Source organism: Tachypleus tridentatus, chromosome 13 (assembly GCF_004210375.1).
Source record: "Tachypleus tridentatus isolate NWPU-2018 chromosome 13, ASM421037v1, whole genome shotgun sequence".
NCBI classification, from domain to species: Eukaryota; Metazoa; Arthropoda; class Merostomata; order Xiphosura; family Limulidae; genus Tachypleus; species Tachypleus tridentatus.
In genome coordinates, this window is record NC_134837.1 from 154,045,951 (window position 1) to 154,073,920 (window position 27,970).

Genomic DNA, 27,970 nt, shown 5'->3' on the forward strand with positions numbered 1-27,970 from the left:
GGGTATAATTGAGTAATAACAGGTGCACGTTCCTAGCGCATGTGTTTGCCGCTCTGGTGTCTCTAGAGAGGCTCGTGTGTCCCAATAGCATTAATCATGAGACAAGTATAGAATAAAGTGATTAGATAATAGCTTAACAAGAAAGTAAAGCATGATGACAAGTTTGGAAAAGAAAATTTTGGTAAGTAAGAAACTTCTGAAACAATAACATATGTTCATAAAGTATTAGTGCATGACACAATAATAAAGATTAAGCTATTGATGCATTTATTTTTTGGATAGAGGGTGTGAATATTTTAAATATAATTTGAGATATTTGTTTTCTTTCTATAGCACAACTTGTTTCGAAATATATCACAAGCCTTTAAAATGCTTATTTTTCAACCATTCTACGTAAAATCATTAGCAACATTTCGTGTTTCGGATTAACAACTAATAATTAATAATTAGACATCGTAAAAGTGTCTCATATCATTAAAATTTTTCTGGGGGTGGGCTAGCTCCCAGACCTCCCTAGAAATGGCAATGTAACAATGAACTGATCACTCAAAAACTTTTCTCTCTGGTAATAGGTCTAGTATGTAATTTCCTTTAAAAATATTCTACCATAACACTGCCATGTGAAAAACATACCATGTTTATCTATTATTTTACACAATCTACATCCCTATTGTAAAGAAATCTATGGACTTGCCCGATGTGTCTTCGTACAAATAGCATAAAAATGCCGTTTGGAGACAGTCCTTTACACCAAGACTTAATATATCATGTGACTTGCTGATTTGCACGTTCAAAATCGTTTTAATATAATATACTCAACAATCTGTACTTTATACATTTTAATTTAGTATTTTAATAAATCAGTGCCTTATTTATTACCAGGTGGTTGTTTTAATTTCATTATCAACTTTATAGCAATTTTCCTTTTCTCTTTATTCTCTGCTATCCATAGAGAATAAAGAAAATAAGAACATTAATTAATTAAAATTCATCAGTAGAAGCACCTTAATTTGTTGCTGTTTGGACTCATTTAAGGACTGTTCAAAAGTTAAATAAATATTTCAATATTGTTTTATGCTATTTTTCTTCTATGAGTTAAATGAAATTTACCTTAGATTTTAGATTTTACCTTAAAATCTAAATAATTTCAGCTTTAAATCTTTTATAAATTTTGTAATTATTGCATCGTATTATAATTTTTAAAACAAATTAATTCAACTGAATATTTTTCTTCTGTGTTATTTACAATAAAAATAAAAGAATTTGAAGCTTTTAGCTTATCTGCAAGATTTTCATATTTATGGAAATAAAATGGCCTGTAATGTTTTAAGTTGGCGTTATAAGTAGTTGATGTGTTTTTATCTTTCAATGTCTCTTATGTTCAGTTCAGTGATTTTTTTACTAAGTATCTAGCGTTATGTCTAAAGTTAATATAAAGTTCAACTTTCTACTTTAAATTATTTTCGTAAATCATTTAGCAAAAGTTAAAGTATTTTAAGCTGAAGTTTACCGATTTTTATACAGAATCTGCTTTATAATAAAATTGCGAAGATATTTGCTGTAGAACAAAACCACACTGAGCTACCTACTGTATTTAGCGCCAGGAGTCAAACTCCGGATTTTAGTGTTGTAAGTCTGTATGCTTGCTGCTGTCTCGGAGGTTGACAATCGAAACTGTAAACGTAAAACTTTCTGTGCAACTGCAAGCTTTTCAGATTTTATTATTATAACTTTTATTACTCTTAAGATTGGATTTTCTTAATGTTTAATACAAAAGTGAATAACTTTCATGTAATTTATTTATATCGTAAAATATATTGTTAAGCACAAAGCTACACAATAGGCTATCTGTACTGCTGTGCTGGGAGTGGAGACCGAACTTTGAATATTAGGGTTACAATCTGAAGAAACTGAAGAAGTATCTTTAATTGAATTTCTAAAATGTTTAATACATATCAAGCACATTCTAGTGACGATTTTTTAAGTTTCAATGAAAGACGTTGGTCAAACTCGGAAGGAACATGGTCGACTGAATCTTGGATGTTTATATATACTAGTACCTTTAGGTGTAAAGTGTAACTATTGCAAAGCTAAAATTTAATTTATTGCTATTTATTTGGCGTATGGATTCAAATATTCATGTTTTATCATAAATTAATGATTAGTAAAGATGAGTTATAAAATTTGCCTTAATATGTAATCCGGCACGATATTATTTTATTTAGAATTATCAATTCTTTTAGAATTATCAATTAAGTAAAAATATGATTTCAAATTAAATTTGAGAAGTTAAACAAAAATAGCAGCAAACAATTATATTTAAACTCTTGTCCTTGTTAGGGATCATTTGACCATTTCTTTCTTATTACTGATGTATTATGGGATTTTTTATTTAATAATTGTTTGTCGTGAAGCACAAACCTACACAATGGGTCATCTGTATTCTGTCCACAGCTGGTATCTAAGTCAGATTTTTTATCTTATAAGCCCTCAGATTTATCGCTGAGCTACCAGGGGGTTTATCCAGTGAAGTCAAACTTCAAATGAATGAATATATTTAACATGCTAAAGTCGATCTATTACAGAAACTTACATTTCTAAACTTCATTTTGGAGATGTCTCTTGAATTTCAAAGGGCTTGTATATATTTTCAAATCCAACTGTTTTTGTTGTCTCTAATCTGAACTCTTATAACTCACCATCAGCCCTAAAGTTGGTAATGCACTATTTACTTTCTTTTTTTGCGGTAAAGGAACGCTTAAATCTACAGTTCGCCACGTTAATACGGCCACAACCAACCAGGTTATTACTTGTCATATGCAACTCGTGTTTTGCTTGCATTTTAACCCATTTCTTTACCGTGCAACAACATGCAAAAAAAAAGCAAAGAGTATGAGACTTCATCGCTGCAATTGTTAATTTAAAGTATTACCCTTACCTTTTTTGTACATAATTAATACATTACGTTTTGTTTTTATACCCTTACCTTTTTTTACATAATCAATACATAACGTTTTGTTTTTATACCCTTACCTTTTTTGTACATAATTAATACATTACGTTTTGTTTTTATACCCTTACCTTTTTTTACATAATCAATACATAACGTTTTGTTTTTATACCCTTACCTTTTTTGTACATAATCAATACATTACGTTTTGTTTTTATGCCTTTACCTTTTTGTACATAATCAATACATTACGTTTTGTTTTTACAATAAATGCTTTAATTATTCACGAGACGTCGCAAGCATAAAAATTCCAATCTAGTACTTGAATGTCTTTGGAATATTTCAATATAAGAAAAGATCTATCAATACATCACGTTTATGTAAACTTCTAAAACTTGTTAGTTTTAAGCAGATTTCAGAATGTAAGAAATTTCTTACACCTCAAACAACTGTATGCTACATAAGATATCAAATACATGATACGTATCATTAAGAGTTTACTTGGAGCACTGCTGTTTTTTTTTTTTTTTGGTTTGGTTTTAAATTTCGTGCAAAGGAAGCACGAGGACTATCCGCGCTCGCTGTCCCTAAAGACTAGAGAAAAGGCAGCTAGTTATCACTACCCACCGCCAACTCTTGAGCTACTCTTTTACTAACAAATAGTGGGATTAAATGTAACATTATAACGTCCCCACGGCTGAAGAAATGAACATGTTTGATGTGACAGGGATTCGAAACCCTGACCTTCTGATTGCGAGTCGAGTGCATTAACCACCTGGCCATGTCGAGCCATCACTGCTGTTTGAAAGCTGTATGAAACGTTCTATAAATACGGAGCTCAACACTGTGTACTATAAAAACGCATTGTAATCGCTAATTGTTAAATTATGATTTGCCTTCTAACAAACAGTCTATAAAAGCTAACTGACTGATGCACTTTAGTTATGTGCCGTTTTTTTAATTTTGGTTTTGTTTCTGTAAATATTGCACGAGATGATTTAATAATCATCTCAGATACACGTAGGGCTCGGCATGACCAGGTGGGTAAGGCCATCGACTCATAATCCGAGTGTCGCGGGTTTGCATTCCCTTCGCACCAAACATGCTCGCCTTTTCAGCCGTGGAGGCGTTATAATGTGACGGTCAATCCCACTATTCGTTGGTAAAAGAGTAGCCCAAGAGTTGGCGGTGGGTGGTGATGACTAGCTGCCTTCCTTCTTGTCTTACACTGTTAAATTAGGGACAGTGTAAAAATTCACACACAAAAATACAGGTAGCGTATCTTTGCTTCCAATAGTACTGATCTACAAGACTAGGCTTGAAAATCCATTTGGTCCATTTGGTATAATCTGGTTTCCAGATTATATTACTAACAATTATGCAATCTTTCAATGAGGAAAGGTTTTTTAATTAAGTTTTAATGTCAAGTGACTCTTTCAATGATTTTACTTGCTGGTTGCTAGATGCTGTTTATTTATACATAAGTATTATTTGTTATCAATTGTTATGAAACTGTGCATTCTTGTCACAGTCTGTATTTGAAAATGCCCAAAGCATCTTTTAGCTGGTCGTATTAGATGCAAATAACTATTTTTGACATTTGCCTGAAATAATGCATATATTAACGTGAACAATACACACATATATATCATATCAAAAAATTAAAAGAAACCTTCCTAAAGTTAAGCTGTAAACTCTTATGTATTTCATGTTATATAGGCACTTGGTGAGAGCTATATAAGCAGTCGCTAGATTACGTGGTACAAATTTCATGGCCCCTTAGAGATACAGAGTATACTTCTTTGGATAAACACCAGATGCCATTTCTCGCTAATATTCATATTTAACCTTTTCGTTGATTTTGTTGGCATATCAACAGAGGCAAACGAACGATCTTGGAAAGTAATGATCATAAACCTTTGGTTTTTGTTGTTTAACTTCAGTAAAACTAAGAATTTTGATGGAATTTGTTTGTATCATGCACTTTTAATATGAGTCTTAGAATTATTAGAAATAATTGATGTAAAAATGTTTATGTGAATCAAAACGAAACTTGTGATTTTCAGCACTAAGACTTGTTTCATACCGTTATAGAATCACGTATTGTTGGACTACATCTATAACTCTTACTTTATATGCGTAGTTTGGTATTTATTGAATAAACATCTGTTTGAAGGAGATTTTTCGACCTCCCCCAGTGGCTCAGCGGTGTGTCTGCGGGCATACAACGCTAAAAACCGGGTTTCTATACCCGTGGTGGGCAGAGCACAGAGAGCCCATTGTGTAGCTTTGTGCTTAATTCAACAAACAAACAAACGAAGGAGATTTTTAAATAATGAAATACAAAGGTAAGTAACTCACCGTGTAAGCGAGAGACGGTGCTCTTTATGCACTTAACGAAAACAGACATGGATAGTATAAACAGTAATTTCAACCCTCAGTTCATAACTAGAAGATAAGGCGAGTAAGTTAAATTATTAAAATTACATATAAGCATTTTAACTAATAGTACAGACAATAAATAATTAAATGTATATTGTAACAACTATGGTCTTGCCTAAAACCAGGAATACAGTATGTGCGTGTTTTTTTGTTTTGAAAGCCACAGCGGGCTATCTGCTGGGCCCACCGAGGGGAATGGGAATACAGTGAAAATCACGTCGTGGTTTTACCGAAAATCCGAGTCCTCATATCAAGTTGAATTTTGGAGTTCTTATTTTTATAAGTTTTCACGACCTCTGATTTATATGTATGTTTACGTGTAAATTTGGCTTTTATAAAATTTAGCCTTGCTTGAGAATCAAGCACAATAAACTATTTCTTAAAGTTTTCCACTTTAAATTTAGTTTGTTTTTATAACAATACTAACTCAAAGAGATAAAAAATTATCATATCGTTCGTCGAATATTTTGTTTTAATAAATAAGATATTTAAAACAACGTTCTAACAAGAAGTGCCGTAAGGTTCATCATATAATTAGTAATGTATTTAAACATCAGAAAATAAATAATTTATATTTTACTAGAAGTAAGAAGCTAAGTCTATTAATAACATTTATGTCCAAGAGACATTCTGAAATTATGGTTAAAACAATTTTAAACCTACATAATACACTCCGTTAAGTTATTAAATTTTTTTAAGAACAGTAAATGTGAACTCGAGTTTGCTGCTCCAAAAGTAGAACGTATTCTACTTGTACGAATGAATACTTGGTTTATTTTAAATGCACATGTACGGACTACAGTAAACTGGATAACCTAAACAATTGTAATGTACCTGTTATAAATCATGCAAATCGAGAAGAATAAACGACTAACGAACGTTCAGCTACATAGCATTTCGTTTGAAAAGTATAAATCTTACGTAAAGTTAGGTTATAACGGCAACATTTAAAACTGTTCTATAGATGATACGGAAGGTAGTTTCTTCTTTTTTTTTACTTTTCATACTGTCCACTTGGTGGCGTCATTTTTATTGATTGTTCAAACAAAGATTAGCTGATCTTTACAGAGAGTGAGATTATTTGTTTTCTCGGTGAGTGGTGAAGACAAGTTTTATTACATGTACGTAGAGAGAGACACCACAGATTTATTTTTTTTTTTCGTTTGATGTACAATTCAGAGCAACTATAAAAGTCAAACTTTCAAAATAGAGAGTCGTTCTGTTTTGTAACGAACGACAAACGTTAATTATCTCGTTCTTTAGAGTTTGAGGAATTTTCTTTGCCCTCGTTGAATTCCATTCGCTACCCACCTGCTGTACTTGTCATAAAAGGTGAGATGTGCCCTAAAATAGAGACAAATAGCAACAACTAAGAAAGAAAATGTCCAATGACAGAAATAGAACCGAAGATGTGCCCCGGAATATGTATGGTAGACGTACGTATGGTATATGTACATAAAGGTATATGTTTAAAATAAGGAATGCTTTGAGTTAACAGGTAGAAATGAGGTGAGACAAAATGTTTCTTTTAGAAAAATTTACTATTTGTCGCAAACTCGAACTTTTCTCTATTTACAAATTTCATAAAATTTGAGAGATATCTTGGCTTTTTCTAATTTGACTCGATTTTAATGACTTTATATTTAAAGTGGAAATGTATGTTATGAACATTGTTCCCCTTAAGAGCAAAAAAAATGAAATCCCCGAGTATGAACTTTACCTATTAAAAATATATACTTAAACCACTAGTGTTATTCAAGATGTGAAAAACTATTAATGCTTGTAGTTGGGTCAAGTTTTATCATAATCCTTTTGTAACTTTTCAGATTATTTTATATTTTAACTTACAGGTAAGCGGAACTAGTAATATGAAAACAAAAAATCAATGGATAATACTTTTCTGTTCTTACCCAGCAAAAGCCCGGCATTGCCAGGTGGGTTAAGGCGTTCGACTCGTAATCGGAGGGTCGTGGGTTCGAATCCCCATCGCACCAAACATACTCGCCATTTTAGCCGTGAGGGCGTTATAATGTGACGATCAATCCCATTATTCGTTGGTAAATGATTAGCTAAAGAGTTGGCGGTGGGTGATGATAACTATCTGCCTTTCCTCTAGTCTTATACTGTTAAATTAGGGACAGCTAGCGCAGATAGCATTTATTTAGCTTTGCGCGAAATTCAAAAAACAAACAATTTACAAAGCAAAGCCCTACTTTGCAATAAATTTGAGCAGAGCTTGGTTAACTAATTTTACCTAATTCATTTTTTAAAGAAACAATTGACTGATTGAGACCAGCATGTTTAGAGTAATAGTCATTTTTGTTACATAAGTTGGAATCGGAAAGATGGGTAGTTTGATTGTAAATAATAATTATTATTATAAACTGCGTGTGTACATCGTGAAGGTTCGTGTCATATTTAATTAAATGCGCTGAGTAATTGTTGTATTAGCGATAATTTCTATAGTATTATGAGTAGTATATAAACATAATTTTGTATATTGTTTTAACTTCTTTGGTTATGCAAGTTTTGAATGTTAAGGTTTCCTCGCAGTTCGTAGTGATGGCAGCATAGCTTTCCAATTTGTACAGGACAGTCTTGACTCGCAAGGGAGCGTAATATTGCACTCTTTCATCAATAACTATACATGACAATGAAGAAGATATAGAATAGTACCGCTCTCAAATATTATTCAATTAAATATCATTGGTTTTTGTATGTAAGGCAAGCGGGAAAGCTTTTCGAGAAATATCAGGCCTATTGTGGTTATAATATGAGGGTGAATGTCCTATGTTTTTGAAAGTTAAAACAAATTTTCATATCCTAAAATAACAACAATAAAAAATTAAAATTGCACGAAATAAAACTGATATAACCAGAATACAAATCACAGAAGATAAACTGATCAAATTATTAAACCTTTATTTTTAACAAATATTTCGAAACTTCTCTGTCTCTCTTAGTTATATTTATAACCTATGTAGTTCTAGTTATTTCTATCCTAAATTTTTCATTTTTGTATTTTTATATCTTTTGTAAGTCACTGTTGCCAGCCATGTGGAATACTTATATGTCAATATGTGTACTGCCAGGAAAAGCTGTTACACTTTAAATGAGGAATTTATGTTTTGTGCATTGCCTGAACTAGATTGTCGCAGGTTATTTGCTTACAAACGAAAAATAATAGATTTTCTGGTCTAGAGCTGATCACGATATTACACTTAACCATCCGAACAGATTGTCATTTCCTAATACTATTGTGGCTTTACTGAATATACAATCAAATTTGTTACAGCAGTTAACGCCTGTTCCAGAGTTGCAGCACGATGTTTTAGGGTTCTCCAATATACGTTATATACCAGACGTTCTGCTAATGTTTATACTTAACTTGCTCTGAGTGTGCGTGTCTTTGAACTTCGGAGCTGATTTAGAGTTTCTGCGATACTACAAAATATTTCCTTTACTTTAAGATGTTTATTTGTCACGAGAACGACAGTCAGTTCTGAACTCTTGGGCTACTCTTTTACCACCGAATAGTGGGATTGCACGTCACATTATAATGCCCCCACGACTGAAAGGGCGAGCAGTTTGATGTGACCGGGATTCGAATCCGCGACCATTACGAGATGAATATCTTAACCATCTGGCCATACTGGGCCTGCATAGTTATTGTTTTGTTGGCCACGGTTATCGCTTTTTACTTTACCTTCTAGCACAGTCAATGTTTTTTTCGGCCGCTGGTTGTCATTTTTTACTCTACTTTCTGGCGCATTCAGGCCTTTTTATTTGCCATTAGTACTATTTATTAGTGTTACTTTCCGGTGCAGTCTCTGTCGTTTTAGAACTAGTAAGAGCAAAGAATGGTATCTGAAAAAAAAATGTTACAATATTTTAAAACATTTAAATTAAAACACAGATTTTATAATAAAAATCGAAAAATATCTTTTATGAACCTTCTCAATTCCCCAAAGTATTTTGAAATAGACAAATGTCAAATTTCCAACTAAAAATTAAACGGTTACTGTTTTCGAAAAATGTGTATATAAAACTAATTCCATCAATATTTGTGGTCACTATGTTTTATTTTCGGTTTTAATATCCGGTTCTGTAGTTACTGCAGTTTCAGCATATTTTCAGAAAGCTCTCTTACTCTCTAGATTAAATTGTTGCGCAAGTGAAATGATTAGATCTTTCAGTAATATATTGTGTGATGAGGATCAGACGTCTTGCTTGTTAATTTATTAAATGACATCGGATGAAGAGTTCTAAAATTAGATCACTAATTAATGCTTGGTTTGTTACCCACATTTAATGATCAGTTGATTAACTGATAGAAATAATGGAAACACGAAGTAATAAAATGTATTATTTTACGAAGCGCAGTGTAATTTACGTAGTGAATATTTGTTTTGACGATGTTTAATAAGTCGAAGTTTTCTTCTACTTTTACCTAAGAAAACATGGAGATCTGATTGCTTGGGTAATATGTTTAAAAAGACTGATACAAACGTGGGGAGCCCGGCATGGCCAAATGGGTTAAGGCGTTTGACTCGTAATCTGAGGATCGCGGGTTCGAATCCCTGTCACACCAAACCTGCTCGCCCTTTCAGCCGTGGGGCGTTATAATGTGATGGTAAGTCGCACTCTTCGTTGATAAAAGAGTAGCCCAAGAGTTGGCGGTGGGTGGCGATGACTAGCTGCCTTACCTCTAGTCTTACACTGCTAAATTAGGGACGGCTAGCGCAGATAACCCTCGAGTGGCCTTGCGCGATGTTCAAAAACAAACAAACATGGGCTGTTCACAAATAAATTGGCCAAAATTAAATGAAGATTTGTTTAGCAACAAAGTTGTTAAGTAGAATAACAACAATTATCTGTTTTCTATTACAAACTTAAATCTCACTCAGGGGTATAAATGAAGTTTGAAAAAAAGTAAAAGGTTTTAGATAGCGAGCTCGAATTATGAAAACGAGAGTTCGTCGTTCGTTACTGTAAAAACATGTTACGTATTTTCTAGCTGTGTGTTCGTTATAAAAATGACATATTGTACACTCAACAGATGAGAGTAGCTCAAGAGTTGGTGGTGGTGCTATTGATTAGCTGTCTTCCCTCATATCAATCATTTTAAAATTACGAGACTTATTCGCAAGTATTCCACTGTGTGCTTTTCGCAAAGATTATGTTAAAAAAAACAAGTAATCACAAACGTACAGACAAAGATTACATTGCACAACAAAGTTTTTGCTTCTTGAATACTGTTGGGTGTTTCTTATAGATGTTTGGCTGCTGATCACGAAAATCACATCCAAAGTTGCCCATCACGTATCGTTTCATCGAAATCTTCAGTTTTGCTACAATAGAAAAACGATATCAGGACAACTGGAATGCTTGCTGACTACTGTTGGACAATGTAACGTGATGCACCGGACATTGAATATAAACGAAAATCAGGAGCAAAACACTTTTAATTATGTTGAACTTAATAACGTATTAGAAACAAAAACGCATTTAAATACGTTATTGCTGGTAAACAGTTAACTGTCTATTTCTCAGAGTTCCTATGTGATGAAGCAAAACCAAAACTATATTTGTGCATACCCACCAGGTACCTGTTACAATCAGCAAAAACTTTTCAGGAAGCAAAACTTTAAAAAAAAATTAAGGGTTTGTTATAATAAAGTCAACTTACACTGTCAACCATAATTAAGAAAAATTCCGCCGTAAAAGCTTTCTGTTGATGTTAAATCATTCTACATATATTTATTCGTATGTAAAGTCTCCCGATTGATCAGTGGTAAGTTTATACACCTACAACAAAAAATCCGAGGTTACATAACTTTGCGTTAGAAACGAAAAAAAAATCAACTTTGTATGAAACATATCAAATCTATTTTGTATAACTGATTACTTTTTAAAAAGTGTTATATTCATTCTATTCTGGTTATTTAGCTGATATTATGGCTGATGTAAATCTACTTTCACGGTTTCATTTGTAAAATGAAACCAGGTGTTCCGTCTGTTTCTATCTGCATTTTAAAGCTCTGCATTAACTGTTTATTTTTACTTAGAGATGGTATCAAATAATTAAATTCAGCAAAAACCAACAACAAAAACTCAGTCCATAACTTGTTATTAAAGTTATCTTGCTGGACTCAGTCCATAACTTGGTATTAAAGCTTTCTTGCTGGACTCAGTCCATAACTTGGTATTAAAGCTATCTTGCTGGATCTCTTTGGACCATTTCTCCTTCTAAATATTTGGTTCTACGTTTCTTGTACACAGAAACGTGATATCGACCTGTTTTCACACTATTTATCTGATAGACTCATCTTGTATACGGTAGTAGTTTGGCTGACAAAAAAAAACGATATTTTCTTGTACTTTCCATCCGGTTGGAAAGATGAAAAACAGTTTATATATTCTTTGTAGAATTTGAAGTGACATGGCTCCTTTTGTCGATCAATTACCCATGTTCAAAATGTGGTAGCTACATGGTATCTATATAAAATGCTTTCGGATTTTTCTTCTAGATACCCATACTTATACTGCTTAATGGTGTTTCTTTCATGTTAACTCCATTGATATAGTTGTACATTTAAGTCTGTAGAGCTTCTGCCAATTTAGAACTAACTTAGTTGTCTGAGGTACGCAAATTTATAAAATTCTCGGCATTTTTAGTGTTTATAAACCGGAGATACAAATAATTGCTTTAGTCAGATATCACGCATACAATCCAAAAACCCAAAATGGAATTTCGACTGATTGACAGGAACAGTTGTTATTTCCTTTACATTTTAGACATACAGTCCTGTGCAAAAGTGTTAGGACAAGGGAATATTTTGTATTTCTTTCCATTTTATTGAGCTAATTCTTTCAAGTAATTACAGAATGTTGACAGCTGAATGAGTCAGGATGAGAATACTTATTTTTTAGAATTCTCATATACCTGTATCAAGGGCATGTCATTAGGGTTCTGCTTGATTTAACATACTGATCAAATTTATGATCTGACATAACTGTTATGGTACCCCATACATTGCCTTAACTATAGAGAAAGAAGCTGGGAAGAAGATAGCATATCGTACCTGTATATGCTAGCAGAAATCAGTGTATCAGCACTACACAAAAAATAAACATTGATAAAAACAGTATTTAACACTATAATTTAAGTTTTGTTGCCATGCCATGGTCCAGTAGAGCAGAGACTTCATAAAAGCTTTACCAAATGCTGGTTGGACTCTCCAATAAAGTGCTTCAGACTTGAAATGCTCCCCAAACACTGTCAAGTACACCCTATAACAGTGATGGCGAATCTATGGCACGCGGCATGCAGTGGCGCCTCTTGATTCTTTAAACCCTAACGCTAACCCATAATAAATAAATAAATATATAATGTTTAGCATTATTGGCAAATGCAGAAGTGAATGATTTTCCCAGGACGGGAGCAGCAAGAAATGTTCATAGGAGACGTCTTATGCCCTCTAGGCATAAGCTTTGCGGTTGCGGTAACATGTGACACGAGATGACACGTTTTGAATTCCTCGCAGACTCAGTGTATACATCAATAGTAAAAATAAAAATAAACTGTTGGTATTGACTTCACTCTGTTTATATTTTTCTTCTGCTGTTTGTGAGTGAATACTGGATATTTAGTGATAATAACGGTAGACATGAGTTTATTTTTTGTAGTAAATATGCGAATTATATTGCTAAAATTATGTTATTTGACGTGGCATGCGTATATTTTTGATTAGTTAGTCAATTATAGATTTATTTTTGTATCAATGACATACATTTTCACCTGCTGTTATGTTAGGATAAGTTAAATTATCGTATTTAAGTTAACTGGTGATATATTTTAAAATTTTATTTACTTTTTTCAGCTCATCCGGCAAAGAAACAAAAATTCTCAACTGGAAGAAGCAACAGCAGAGGTTTTCAAGAATCATGGACTGAAATACTTGACATGATAATGTATTATGTATCTTATGTTCTGAAACAGTGGGGTGCAGGACTTCCTCTGTAAAGCGGCATTATGAAACTGTTCATAAATGGATTTGCGATAAAAGTGAGCAGAAACAAAAAGAAAACATTTATCGAGAAGTCAGCAACAGCAACATGCAGTCAAATGTTTGGATGAACTTTGTTTCAGGTAGTTCCAACTTAGTTGCTGCTAGTTTTGAGATTTCAAAGATTATTGCTCAACATGGAAAATCACTTAGTGATGGGAAGTATGTTAAAGAATCATGGCTGGAATGTGCCCCTTTCTTTCTCGACGGTTTTCCAGAAGAAAACAATTATTCAGCGCATAAAGGAATTGCCAGTGAATAGAAACACAGTAAAAAATAGAATATTAAGGATGGAAACAAACATAGCAGAACAACTAACAAAGATGTTGGTTCATGTAAATTCCTTTCCATTTGTCTTGATGAGAGCACTGATGTTACATCATCAGCTAGGCTAGCCATTATTGTTCGATTTTGTAGGGGTGATGAAATCTGTGAAGAACTGATTAACTTGGTAACGTTACCTAAACATACCACAGGGGCTGAAATATGTAAGGCAGTAGTAAACGAATTATCCAATCGACCTTTCAAAAACAGTTTCCGTGACAACTGATGATAGACCTAGCATGAATGGTAAAGAAGCAGGTTTTGTAAATTTGTTTGCAAAATATATTGGACATCCACTGCTAGGCTTTCATTGTATTATACAAGAGAAGACTTTGTGTGCAAAAGCTAGCCTTAATGAGCTTGAAATATTGATGAAAACTGTAACCGAGGTAATTAATTTTATTTCTGCGCATGCTTTAAAAAAAGACAAGACTACTTATGTACGACAATGTTCGTTGACTAAGAAAAGGCTCTGTCCTTAAACGATTTGAGTGTTTGGACAAAATTCGTCTGTTTTTGACAAATGAGAAATTTTCTTGACATGAATTATCTGATGTTGTGAGGATTTTTAGATTGATTTTTTTCTACAAATTTCTCTTCACATTTACACGACTTGAACACCAAATTGCAGGTATCTGGCTAAATACTTGACGTCATGTTTGATAACATAAAAGCTTTTGGAATCAAACTGAAAATTTTTAAACATAATGTTTACAATGGCACTTCTAAATATTTCCCAAACCTGAAAAAAACACATGACAGATCTTGAAATTCATGAGAACATGTACATTCGGAGCTTGCAAATGCAATTTTAAAGCATCATTAATTCAACTTTTAAATAATTTTCTTTAAGACATAAAAAGCTCAGCTTATTTGAACGAATTGCAAAATTCATAAAGGATGCAGACAGTGTAACGTTAGACAAACTGAATTTGGAAATGTTGCAGTGGTTTGACTTGGATAATTTTGAGGTGCAACTGATTGATTTATAAAACAGCTCAATTTGGAGGCAAAAATTTGTCGACTTAAGAGCTTAACTAGAATATATTAAAAGATATCGGTTAGTGACTGGAATAACACAGAAAAATTGCAAAAAAATTTTGTTCTGAAACTTCGAAATTCTGTTCCTGAAACTTCTGACTGTCTGAGAAATGTTTTAATGGCAAAATTAACAGTATTTTCATCAACATATTTATGCGAGTCATTATTTTCAGTGATAAACTTTGCAAAATGTAATTATAGGAATAGACTTGCTAATGAAGCTAGTGCTGCATACATAGCTCTCAAACCAACCAAATACAAGTCTGATATAAAATATCTGTCATCGTTTGTGCAGCAGCAAAAGTCTCAGTAAGAGTAAAATATGCTTATTTTTCTTTCCTTGTGTTTTAAACTTTTTTATATTACATAATATAAACCAAAGCTTATCATTTCAGAAAATGCTTTCTATTAATAGTAAAACGAAGAATAAACGTAAATATTATACTTATTAATAACATTAACTCCTAAAGTTGTTTCATTTGAAATAATTCAGAATAATGATAAATGATAATCTGTTGCTAAAAATTACCGTGAGTATGCGAGAAAAAATTTTAGAAGATTATCCTTAAATTGGGCACACATTTTAAAACGGTTCGCCATCCCTGCCTATACCGTGAGACCGAGACAAGTAAATTTGAAAATAGGAAAGAAAGAGGCAGAGCACCTAAACTCAATGATACTGACGTTAAGTATCTTTGTTTATGCAACCTGCAAGACAGAAGGAAGACTGCCATTGACTTCAAGCATGAGATAAACGACCATGTACCAAATGATAGAAAAATATCCAAATCTACAGTACCAAGAGGACTCGACGAGAATGGGAAGTTTGGCCATGTAGAAGTAACAACAACAAAAAAAAAAAGCTGCAACACCAAATATTGTCAAGAGACTAGAATTTGTACTTTTTAGAAAGTGTTATGGATGGATAAGTCCAAGTTTGAAATATTTGGTTCAGAGGTGAAAGGTACTTGCCTCAATGCATAGCACTTACCATGGAACATGGAGAGGCAGTATGATGATCTGGGGGTACTTTTCTGCTGAGGTAACAGGAGATATTTGCAAAGTAGAAGGAATAATGACCAGCACAAATATTATCAGATACTGATCTATCATGGCATATCCAATGGTTTGTATATTATTGGTAAAGGATTCTCTTACCTAGAAGATAATGACCCCAAACACTCACCCAACCTATGCAGAAATTACTTAGCTAAAAAGGAAGCTGCTGGAGTCATTCAAATGGTGCAATGTCCCCCACAGATCCCCGATCTCAATCCAATTGAGCAGATCTGATGTTTGATAGATCAAAAACTTATACAACAGATTTACCGTTATACGTTATTTTAATATCTACGCTTGTTTCAGTAAAGTTTTCTTTTTTCCGTGTGACGTATACTCTTGACTGTACATTGCGCAAGTCTCGCCTGTTCTCGAAATTTGTAGAATATTCTTAAGAGTAAGAATCAACAATTTTTGTTTTAAGAAAACGCAATAGCGTTTTCGAACGTTGTTGAAACTTTGAAAAACTCACGTGATTCATATAAAAGCAGTTAGCCGAAAGATAGAATATTATTATTATTATTGGAGAACTACAGTCAGTGTATTATACGTCTAGGATGTTATAATTGTGATTAACGCCTATTAATGGCAAAACTGCAGAATATGACCTGGAACATTTATAGATTTCGAACAGTACAAACCGTAAAACTTCAGTGAATTAACTTCGGATGTTTGCATTAAATACCTTCTCCGGTAAGATGTGAGCTTGTACCTAGTGTGAGGCTAACCAAGGAAAATCATCGTTAGCTTAGGAGAGATGTAATAAAATTAACTCATTATTAATTTGCTCGGATATAAAAATTAGTATTGTCTGCAAGCTTGTAAAAACTCTTGTATATGAACCATTATTTGTAATGACTATTAGTAATAACCATTATTATAAATTGTACTTGTTTGTATATTAAAATATATTTGTATTAAGAAAGAAAATTGTGTGCATCAATCTTGTTGGCAAATATCATAAATTGGATACATTTTGATAATTTATTAACTTCTAAATTAAAATTAAAATTTCTGGTTGTTCGAAATAATAACACGTAATGTAGTAACATAATAAATCAGAGACACGTCCGAAATAAATTATAATATGTAACACTTGACAAATCAAAAGTTACTTCCAAAGGAACTTTGTGGGAGAGCATGAGAAATATTTGGAGTAAAATCTCAAAGGACACTGATTAAAGATGTTGGAACAATATGAGAAACACTGTCTGCAGCTCATAAAACAAAACAGAAACACACAAAATATTAACTGTTTGCTGAACTCGAGCATTTCCACTGAGTTTCTGTTGTACCAAGTATAAAGATTAATATAATATTTATATGTCACCTGTGATTTACCTTTCATTGTTCGTTGAAAGTTGCCTGAAATCTAATTTCTGACTTTATCCTAAAACTTTTGTACAGTACTGTATATAATATTAGGACCATTATTTGAGATACATAATGTGTTCTCCATAAAAGCAATATTATGTTCAACTAGGTATTGATTTATTGCTATGATGAGTTCACGGACGTTTCATCAAGCTATTGCTCTGTTTGTATTATTGTCTCTTTATCAGTCATTGTTTATGTTTGTGAAAAATTTGCACGTCACGCCGTGTCTACGTATTTTGTTTGACATTGAAGCGCTGAACATTTACGCTCCGTCTTCACAGAGGAATGTACTGAGCCGTTGAGGTTTTTAATTTTCAAGTAGATCAACGATTATCTGTTTATTATTATATAGGTTTGTTTGTTTTTGAATTTTGCGCAAAGCTACTCGAGGGCTATCTGCGCTAGCCGTCCCTAATTTAACAGTGTAAGACTAGAGGGAAGGCAGCTAGTCATCACCAACCACCGCCAACTCTTGGGCACTCTTTTTAACCGATGAATAGTGGGATTGACCGTAACATTATAACGCCCCCACAGCTGGGAGGGCGAACATGTTTGGTGCGATCGGGATTCGAACCCGCGACCCTCAGATTATGAGTCGAACGCCTTAACACGCTTGGCCATGTCGGGCCCTATTATTTCGGTAAAACACGTATAACCTTATCTTATTTGAGTGTTTTAGTTCACAGTTAAACATTTGAGTATCTGCGCTCTGTTCCCACGGAAAATCAAACCTCGTATCTTCTGTATTTTAACGTTTTAAGTCTGTAAACTACTGCTGATCCATCGGGGAGGGGAGACATCTAACCTGAGAAATCTAACATCATTAATACCAACCGATCCGTTTTTCTGTTGTTATGTTTTTATATCAGGTGATTAAGTATTTTTATCTATTGCCGTCTCTAATTCTGAATTGCCGTCCAGAGGGAAAGCAACTGGCAACATTTACTGCCAACTTTGGGGCTGTCATTTATAACTGATAGTAGGACTGAAGACACATTATAATGCTCTCACGGTGAAAAGGGTTTCGAACACACGACTGCACTTTTTAAGTCGAGTGCTCTAACCACCATGCTATGCCGTATTCGTATATAATACATTTTAGGGCTCATTCTGATTCATTGGCTGATACGTTTTCATTATTGACCTGGAAGTCACCCTCCTGCGAGGCTTTTGTTTTTTTTATAATAGTGTTTCTGTAATTTTTTTTATATAGAAAATATGCGGCCAAACGCAGTTCATGATTCAATGTGGAGCAGGGGCTATGTTCTTGGCTCCGTGGATGCGTTATGAAAATGGCAGTGAAATCCTACTTCTCAGTCTGATAAGAGTTGCCAGTATGAACGTTAACTAGCTGCGCTTCTTCTAATCTATAACTTAAGTACGACCAGTGCACATAGCCTCCGTGTAACTTTGTAGGAACTCTAAAACAATAAACAAACGTATGATATACCGTCTGAATTTTGTGAACCACAGATGTTTTGGTGAATTTACCTATGTTTTTTTTTTTAATTAACCAACAATCTGTTATACTTTCTACGTTTTTAAGCCTTACTGGCAACATTTCTTAACGTGTGTCTTCGTCTGCTTTATTTGCCATTTTCTTTAATTGCATTATTATGTTATGTTCTCTTATAATAACAATTTAGAATTCTGTTACCGCTTATTTACTTTAACGTTATTTATATGTGTTTTTTTTAAGTATAATAAAATAATGAAAGTTAAATTGTTTTCTCCAAACTAATATCTGAATTAAAGTCTGAATGCATTAAAGAAATTGTGTTGATACTTGTGAATAATTTAGGAAAACACAGCCTGCTAAGAAAAGGCAGATGAATTCTCAAGATAGATATTTTGATAACTGACCTCCACAAGCTGACTTACCTCTTCTTTGGCAACATGTTTAAACAAAATCCACAACGTACTCCAGTAATTCGTCTTCATGGAGTTTCTGCTATGCCCACCTCACGTAATAGAAAGTCTCGGGAGGAATCGCTTAGCATGGATTTACTCGGGCTTCCCCGTTCCTCAGTGCAAACCCCCCCACCTGGACGTCGCCAATCCATTTCCAGTTCACGCTCAACAGGAAGGACGAAGTCTGCTCTACCGCCATCCAAAACGAATCACGCTGCCATTAAGTCGGCATCCCGTTATTTTTCTCAAGATGAACACAACAGTCAGAATCAGCAAAGTGCTTCTCGGCTCCGTGAAACCCCAAGTCCTCATCCAGCAGGTGCATATTGGCGTACTGACTATCCTGTGACACGGAGGCAGATCCTAGCCCAGAAGGATATTAAGTCGCTTGACCGTCGTGATTATATCAAATCTGGGTAAAAAATATTGTTTCATGGATCTTTTGGCATGTTGCAAAAATGCTTTCTTTCTTTAGTTAATGAGAACACATTCAATTTTAATCGCAAATCATTAGTAATAGTAATAGGTTTATTTTACCATAAACATCCGCGTTACTTTACTTCTTCATTATAATGAGAATTTCAGTTTTAATATTTTGCTTAAGAATTATGGTTATTGTCCATTATAAGTTTGAGACTAATCGTGCTGTGAACAGGTGTACTTCGGTGATCTCAAATAACAATTGAGATTACCTATATATAGTTTTGTTGGGAGTAGTAATGTTTATGTGCAATTGTGATGATTTCAAATATATTTCAGTATCGTGAACCATTGCCTTGATTTCACAATATTAAAAATATATTTTTTCTCAATGAATGTATTACTTGACATGATGAACTTTATTGTCTTTATTGTCAAAAAAGAAAGAAAGAAAAAAATCCTTCTTATTTATTGGTTCCTTTTCAACAGGGAAAGAAATTCAATGCAAGCAGAAGAGAAGCTTCGTAAAGGTAAGTCAAAGGTTCCATCTTCTGAGTGAGATAAAAAATACTAAAATAATAAAACAGTTGCTAACCCAAGTCCAACACACTATTTTTATAATTAAGGGGAATCAAATAAGAATATTGTCTGTTAAAAATAACTAACATTAACTGGTAAATGTGTACATACATTTGAATGTTTCACAGTATTTTATGCATGGTAGTACTTAATATTAGAGATTGGCAAGTATTCTGAATAATTCATCCGATGAAAAACCACCATATTGAATTCCTAAACGAAAAACCGACTATTCAAAGTATCACACACGACATGTTATGCGCATATTGACTAAAAAAAGTCTCTAACATTTCTAGTACAACAATTCAAAAGATTTCTGAAACAGCAGTTTTTTTGCCTACTACCTACCAAATTGATAACATCAAGGGAGCTAGCGCCAAGATGGCTAGGACTATCGCTACAAGATGTCTCCATCTTAGTTGACTGGTCTATGGGCATCTGCTTTTAATATCCCGATAAAAAATCCACATATATGTGTGTGAACATGATGTGATATAAATGGTAAATATATTAAGCAGATACTTAAATGTCGTGTCAACAAAACGGATGGTGCTACTTTTCGATTGATAGGCACGCGATACTTTCTGAAAGTAAAGTATATACTTTATACAGGTATAACATAAAACAAAAAGTAAACAAATAAGAGTATTACAAATTGTGAATTATAAAACGAAGTAGTAGTCCTGCTATAAAAGCCAATGAAACAAAAATTAAAACCACAATCGCAAATTTATAAAATATAATATCTATCTTGATAACTTTATACACCTATTATCTATTTATTTCTTAAACATGATAATGACAATAATATAAAGATTGAAAGTAACTGAGAATAAGATTATACGTGTTGGTTAGACATGATTCTTTAAATATTTTAGTGTTTTTTTTTAAACTAAGAGTAATAGTAACGTGAAACTTAAAACATTTCACTTAATACAGACTTTTATCTTTTAAGAAATTGAATATAAACATACATGAAAAATACATCCCTCACATGAATCATGGAATTTAAAAAGGAATTGAAATTGTAGAAGTAGTGCTTGACTAGTTATGGATATAAGTAGTGTCTTTGTTTTTGTCCTAAATATGCTGGTAATGACAGACAGTACATCGACTGTATGTATACCCAATGTAACGAAAGAGTGAACTGCAGAAATCTCATTACTACGTCCTCCGTTGGAAACAGTGGTAAATATATGGACTTACAACACTAAAATCAGAAGTTCGATTTCCCTTGGTGGACTCAGAAGATAGCTTGATGTGGCTTCGCTATAAGAAATCACACACAGGTGGACTCAGCAGATAGCTTGATGTGGCTTCGCTATAAGAAATCACACACAGGTGGACTCAGCAGATAGCTTGATGTGGCTTCGCTATAAGAAATCACACACAGGTGGACTCAGCAGATAGCTTGATGTGGCTTCGCTATAAGAAATCACACACAGGTGGACTCAGCAGATAGCTTGATGTGGCTTCGCTATAAGAAATCACACACAGGTGGACTCAGCAGATAGCTTGATGTGGCTTCGCTATAAGAAATCACACACAGGTGGACTCAGCAGATAGCTTGATGTGGCTTCGCTATAAGAAATCACACACAGGTGGACTCATGTGGCTTCGCTATAAGAAATCACACACAGGTGGACTCAGCAGATAGCTTGATGTGGCTTCGCTATAAGAAATCACACACAGGTGGACTCAGCAGATAGCTTGATGTGGCTTCGCTATAAGAAATCACACACAGGTGGACTCAGCAGATAGCTTGATGTGGCTTCGCTATAAGAAATCACACACAGGTGGACTCAGCAGATAGCTTGATGTGGCTTCGCTATAAGAAATCACACACAGGTGGACTCAGCAGATAGCTTGATGTGGCTTCGCTATAAGAAATCACACACAGGTGGACTCAGCAGATAGCTTGATGTGGCTTCGCTATAAGAAATCACACACAGGTGGACTCAGCAGATAGCTTGATGTGGCTTCGCTATAAGAAATCACACACAGGTGGACTCAGCAGATAGCTTGATGTGGCTTCGCTATAAGAAATCACACACAGGTGGACTCAGCAGATAGCTTGATGTGGCTTCGCTATAAGAAATCACACACAGGTGGACTCAGCAGATAGCTTGATGTGGCTTCGCTATAAGAAATCACACACAGGTGGACTCAGCAGATAGCTTGATGTGGCTTCGCTATAAGAAATCACACACAGGTGGACTCAGCAGATAGCTTGATGTGGCTTCGCTATAAGAAATCACACACAGGTGGACTCAGCAGATAGCTTGATGTGGCTTCGCTATAAGAAATCACACACAGGTGGACTCAGCAGATAGCTTGATGTGGCTTCGCTATAAGAAATCACACACACACTCATTATTACCCCTAGCAGCAATCCTGATCCACATTTATCCATCACTGGAGCTATGAAATCTATGCAATTTAAAGGAAAATAATTTCTTGACCAGGTTCGCATCCCCGTCGCTCCAAACATGCTCGCCCTTTCAGTCGTGGGGGTGTTATAATGTGACGGTCAATCCCACTATTCGTTGGTAAAAGAGTAGCCCAAGAGTTGGCGGTGGGTGGTGATGACTAGCTGCCTTCCCTCTAGTCTTACACTGCTAAATTAGGGACGGCTAGCACAGATAGCCCTCGAGTAGATTTGTGCGAATTTAAAAAACAAACAAACAATTTCTTGACACTCCGTGAATCATTTCAAATTGATTAAACTATATTTGATAGGTCCAAGCGTAAAATCTTTGGGGAAAGTTAGAAGCTAAAAATACTTACGTTTTAACAAAAATGTATAGAGCAGCGAGAAGAGTATTGAATACTGTTAAATTAGAACAACGAACAGGAACAAGAAACATTCTTGAAACAGGCATAGACAACAGGTAATAATGAAATCAGTATTTCAAATTCAGAAAAATACTACAACTACTGGGCTCTTGAACTTATTATATACCAAAGGTGAATTAGCTTTTTGCTTACTTTTGGACTTACATTAAAAGTAATGAAGGAAGAAAATTGTTTTTGTTTCTGTAAAAGTCGAAGCTATAAATGCTTGTGGTTCAATTATTTCATGTGAGTCCTCTAAAAACAAAAGGTTCTATTATGTAATGGAATATCTGCTGTAACTGTAGACCACTAGTTGTATTGAGGATACCTAGTCTCTCTTCCTCTCCGCTAATCACAGTATCCAATCAAACAACAATAAATAAGTTAAGGACCAATAATGTGTGTATAATAAGGTAGTACAGGTTTATAAAATGTATTTATTTAGTAGCTATTATGTACATTTACCACAATATTTCAAGAATGTGTATATTTCCTACTGAAGAAAGAGGTTTCCGAAATTATTCATAACCGGGAAATGTGTGGAATTGTTTCGAAAACTCTTTAATTATGTACATTCTCCAGTTATATTGATTATTATGTGCAAAGTACCAAAAATAAATAAATAAAAACACATTCATCGTAACATATATAGAAATTCTAAATGTTTATTTTAAGCTAACAAAGCTATTTTGTTTCGTTTTCAGAAATCCCATCTTCATGTGAAAAACTCTTTTATAAAAACAACCACCACCAAGACATCACTGTTTGCAAGAATATTAACAGTGATGAAAGGGAAAGCAATCACCAGGGGGTCGGAAAAGACGGTGTCACCAATCAGAGAAGCTCTAATCCAATCACTATTGGTAGCGCGTTGTCTGAGTTACAGCTGAAAAGTTACTTCAGGTCAGATGATGACAGTAGCAGTGAAAATAGCTTTGAATTTCATTTAGACGCTGAAGCTCCTCATTTATCTACCGAATCAGTGGACACCTGTCCTATTTTGTCCAACCAGCACTTGTGACAAATTTTATTGCAAGTGTGATTAAAATATTTTTACGCTTGAAGAATAATAGTCAGTTATTCAAAAATGTTCGAATTTTTTAGTGTTTTGATATTTACTTATTTTTTCTTGTTTATATTTTACGCTCCTTTGTTATATATTTATATGTGTATATTTTACGCTCCTTTGTAATACATTTTTGTTATCGTGGTTCCAGTTTAAAGCTGACAGCATCGCAGTTTAGTTTTGATAGTTATCACTTTATTGATCACTAATAAACTATATTACTTTATTTGTCTCTATAACAGAAAAGAAAGTATTAGTATTTGATAATTTCTACAAGAATGACATCTGCATACACGGGCTAAACGACTAAATCAGAAACTTCCAGGATTCAGTTTTGGCAGTCACTAATTTTAAACTATTAGCCTAAGAGAAAACAGCCAATCATCTGCACCCGAGGTCAAAATTGCTTTATTTGGCTTTGAACCGTACAGCAAGATAGATTGTTTCTTATAACGCACTAACAGCTTGAAGGTGCAGTGCGTATATAGCGGTAATGAGGCCTGAAACCTTAAATTTGCAAACTCGCAGCTCAGAACATTTACCACCAGCCCACGTCTGGTCAAATATGACATCTGCAAATTTGTTTGTAAATCAATTCATTCTTGTAGAGGCATTTGCATAAAAGTATCATTGATTTTATTGAATCTCCGCTGAGTAAAAACACACGCCAAAAACCTTGAAAACTGGTGAATGATAAAGATCCACGTTTGGTATTAAAAGCCAAATAGAAAAAAAAAACCTGTTTAGTCAACGAGTATGTGTATCACAAGAAGGTTAATTATTGAGCATTATTTGTAAAAATAGAAGGTTTTGTCCAAAACTGTATTGAGTTAATGTATGAGTTTCAGAGAGAAATAAGTTGTATAAGGGTGAAAGAATATAAGCACTTCTGACGTTGAAGAATAAACAAATAAATACTGGTTTGTCAGGAGTCGCTGTTTGACCAAGATAACTTGTACTGAAATATAAACTTGAAGAAGACTGAGATACAAATAGATTATTTTCATAGAAAATCGCAATAATATACCTAATATATCGCTTCCATTATCATTTTAACCAATGTTTCTTTTATATATAAAATTGGATATTTTAACCTTATGCATATGTGGACTAAATGGGTAGGTTAAACAACTTAATCAGAATGAGGGGGACCAGTAAGCAACCTTCAATGCCACAATAACGTTATCCAGCTCTGAATCAAATAATGGTTTTTATTATCACTCTTCTAACGCACTCGCAGCTGAATGTGCGAAATTCAGTGTTAGCACCTTTAGAAGTGCAAACCTTTAAGTCAGTAGACCGACACCGTAACCACTAGGCCCAAACTTGTCCATTTTTGACAGATTTAACAACAAATTAAGGAAATAAGTTGTATGTGTACCAAGCCAGAACTTAACCAATACTGGTGAGATTGTTTTAGTTATTTCTTATTATGTAGAAAACAAACATCGTCAATACAATGTATAAACTGCAATAGTTTTGTATATATTTTAAGTTGTACTTGTAGACCTTTTCTGCAATTTCGTAGTTTTTAATTGCACTACAAAAACATCTATGCAGTTAGTATCAGTAAACAAGTAAATGTATGGTAATTATGAAATTTAAAACGTCAGTCCGAATGTATAGGGAAGAGGCACCGATACTTTCACCAGTATAGTCTTCTGGTTTTTGAAGCAAAGGATTTGGCCAATAGAGTGCGCTTATTAACACCGAAAAAAGAAAGAAATCCAGACTTATTTTTCCATTACAGTGAACAAAATATTCCTGTACTGTCATATTGTAGATAAGAAACAATAAAAAATAGAGAAATTTCTGACACAGTAGATTTTTCAAATTACATTTTTACAAATGAGTTAAAATGTTATACTTAACTGGTGTTTTCCTTAACTTCAGGTCTACGTCTCAAAGCTTTGAATTTATAATATTAAAATTTCGGTTTTTCTTAAACATTAGCTAATTTCTACCAATATTTAAGCTCTGTCATATTTGCCTTGTTTTAACTCATCTACACTGTTTCTTTTATTATTAACTTATTGGATTTTAGCAACTTAGAAATTGAGTTGTCAGGTTGTTTTCTACCGTTCGCTTAGGGATGAAGAATAATCACTAACCTTTAAATGGCTCTGATTGACACAACTAGGTAGCGCGACATGTTTTGACGTAGTAAGTTTTGTTCTTGTATGTGGGGTCCTACTATTTAATGTAATGTCCAGTAAAAGTTGAGATAAATTAGACGGTAAAAAGATGCGTTGATTAAGTACTATTTTTGCAGTCTTCTGTCTGCACGAGTGCTTATTCTTGACCTTTCAACCATTACCAATTTACACTTACTAACCAAACTTGATTCAACCTCCTGTTAAGTGCTAAGGTGATCTTATTTCCCCTTTCCAATGAATACCGTATAAATACGTTAAATCAGTAATTTTATGTGAAAAATAAATAAATGCAAGTTTGTTATATCGCGCCAATTTCTAGGGGCGTCAACGAAGTATAACTTATTTAAACGTTATGCTATATACCCCATCTAACAAAAAGAGTAAACACACACGCGTTATTTCAGGGATTATATCGCAGTTATGTTATTAATATTAAATAATGAGTAATACTGATTTAAGTTTTTTATGAAAGTGTTTACTGTTTGTTAGATGTGAAGAGAAAAATATAAAACAGATTTAGGAATCACAATCTCCATGCTTATTTTTAACTAGCATATTTACTTAACGTAAAGCTATATTGAACTGTAGCAACATCTGCAACTTTTTATATCACTTGTAGTGAGTAGTTTGAAGAATTTTAATCGAAATTGTAAAAACAAAATCCGTAGCGTAAGTACATGCAAAAGAAAGACTAATAAAAATGTAATGAAAGATTGCTGTTGTTTTCGAAATGTGATACGTAACTTGTAAACAATTAGTGCTAGAATAAACTGTCATGATCACTAATGGTTTAGTGGTTAAGACGTTTGAATCGCACTTTGGTAGTTGCGGATTCGATTTGCACCAACCAACATGCTCGCTCTTTCAGCTGTGGGGATGCTATAATGTTATGCTAAATCCCGCTATTCATTAGTAAAAGAGTAGCCCAAGAGTTGACGATGAGTGGTGTTGACTTTTCCTATGTTTTATCATTTAATAATTTGTGACTGCTTGTACTATTGTAGCCTTGCACGCAATTCAAAACAAAACAATATCATTTCTAAATTATTCATATAAAATTAATAAATGTTGCACTTCGTCATCTCAATCTCGTTCGCAGTGTAACAGTTCTTGTTCAAGAAGTTTGATAATGTCACTATTATATCTGTCACATCTTGGTCAGCTTAATAAGCTGTAGTATAAGGAGAAATGTTTCGTCAGCAATGGCTGTAGCAGATATGATGTGGTTGATATATTGTTATACATTGTTTATTTTTAATCATGTGTTAGGATTATAAGATTTGCTTTTAAATATAATGATAGAAAACCTCTCCGATTATTATAGATTAATCGTTTCTCAAATTTTTAATAATTAAATAAAAATGTTTTGCAAACTAAAATTTTGTCTTCTATATTCTTTTCTTATTCATGGCTCTTCGGAGTCTTTCTGTTACCAAAGTCTTAAATTCAATCTTAGAGCTGAATTATTTGTTGATCACCAAAACCTACTTAAAATGTACATTATTCCTCAATCCTAAACAAGTAGGACATAACTCCAAACATGCTCGCCCTTGCAGCCTTGGGGGGCGTTATAATGTGACGGTCAATCCCACTATTTGTTGGTAAAAGAGTAGCCCAAGAGTTGGCGGTGGGTTGTGATGACTAGTTGCCTTCTCTCTAGTCTTACACTGCTAAATTAAGGACGGATAGCACAGATAGCCCTCGTGTAGTTTTGCGCGAAATTCAAAACAAACCAAATCAA

General features: G+C 33.8%; 1 protein-coding gene across 3 annotated transcripts; it reads left to right on the forward strand.

Annotated features, from left to right (window-relative positions):
* On the forward strand, positions 1-27,602 carry LOC143237809 (uncharacterized). Of its 3 annotated transcripts, none has more exons than XM_076477425.1 (5): positions 14-181; positions 6,656-6,853; positions 19,064-19,589; positions 20,083-20,123; positions 23,712-25,163. In XM_076477425.1, the coding sequence occupies exons 3-5, from the start codon at positions 19,159-19,161 to the stop codon at positions 24,026-24,028; spliced, it is 789 nt and encodes a 262-aa protein (XP_076333540.1). In that variant the 5' UTR covers positions 14-181; positions 6,656-6,853; positions 19,064-19,158; the 3' UTR covers positions 24,029-25,163. The 3 variants fall into 3 exon arrangements, with proteins under 3 accessions (XP_076333538.1, XP_076333540.1, XP_076333539.1); XM_076477424.1 differs by lacking the exon at positions 6,656-6,853 and adding an exon at positions 13,276-14,174; XM_076477423.1 differs by lacking the exon at positions 6,656-6,853 and having other exon boundaries at positions 1-181; positions 23,712-27,602.
* The last annotated feature ends 368 nt before the right edge of the window (positions 27,603-27,970 follow it).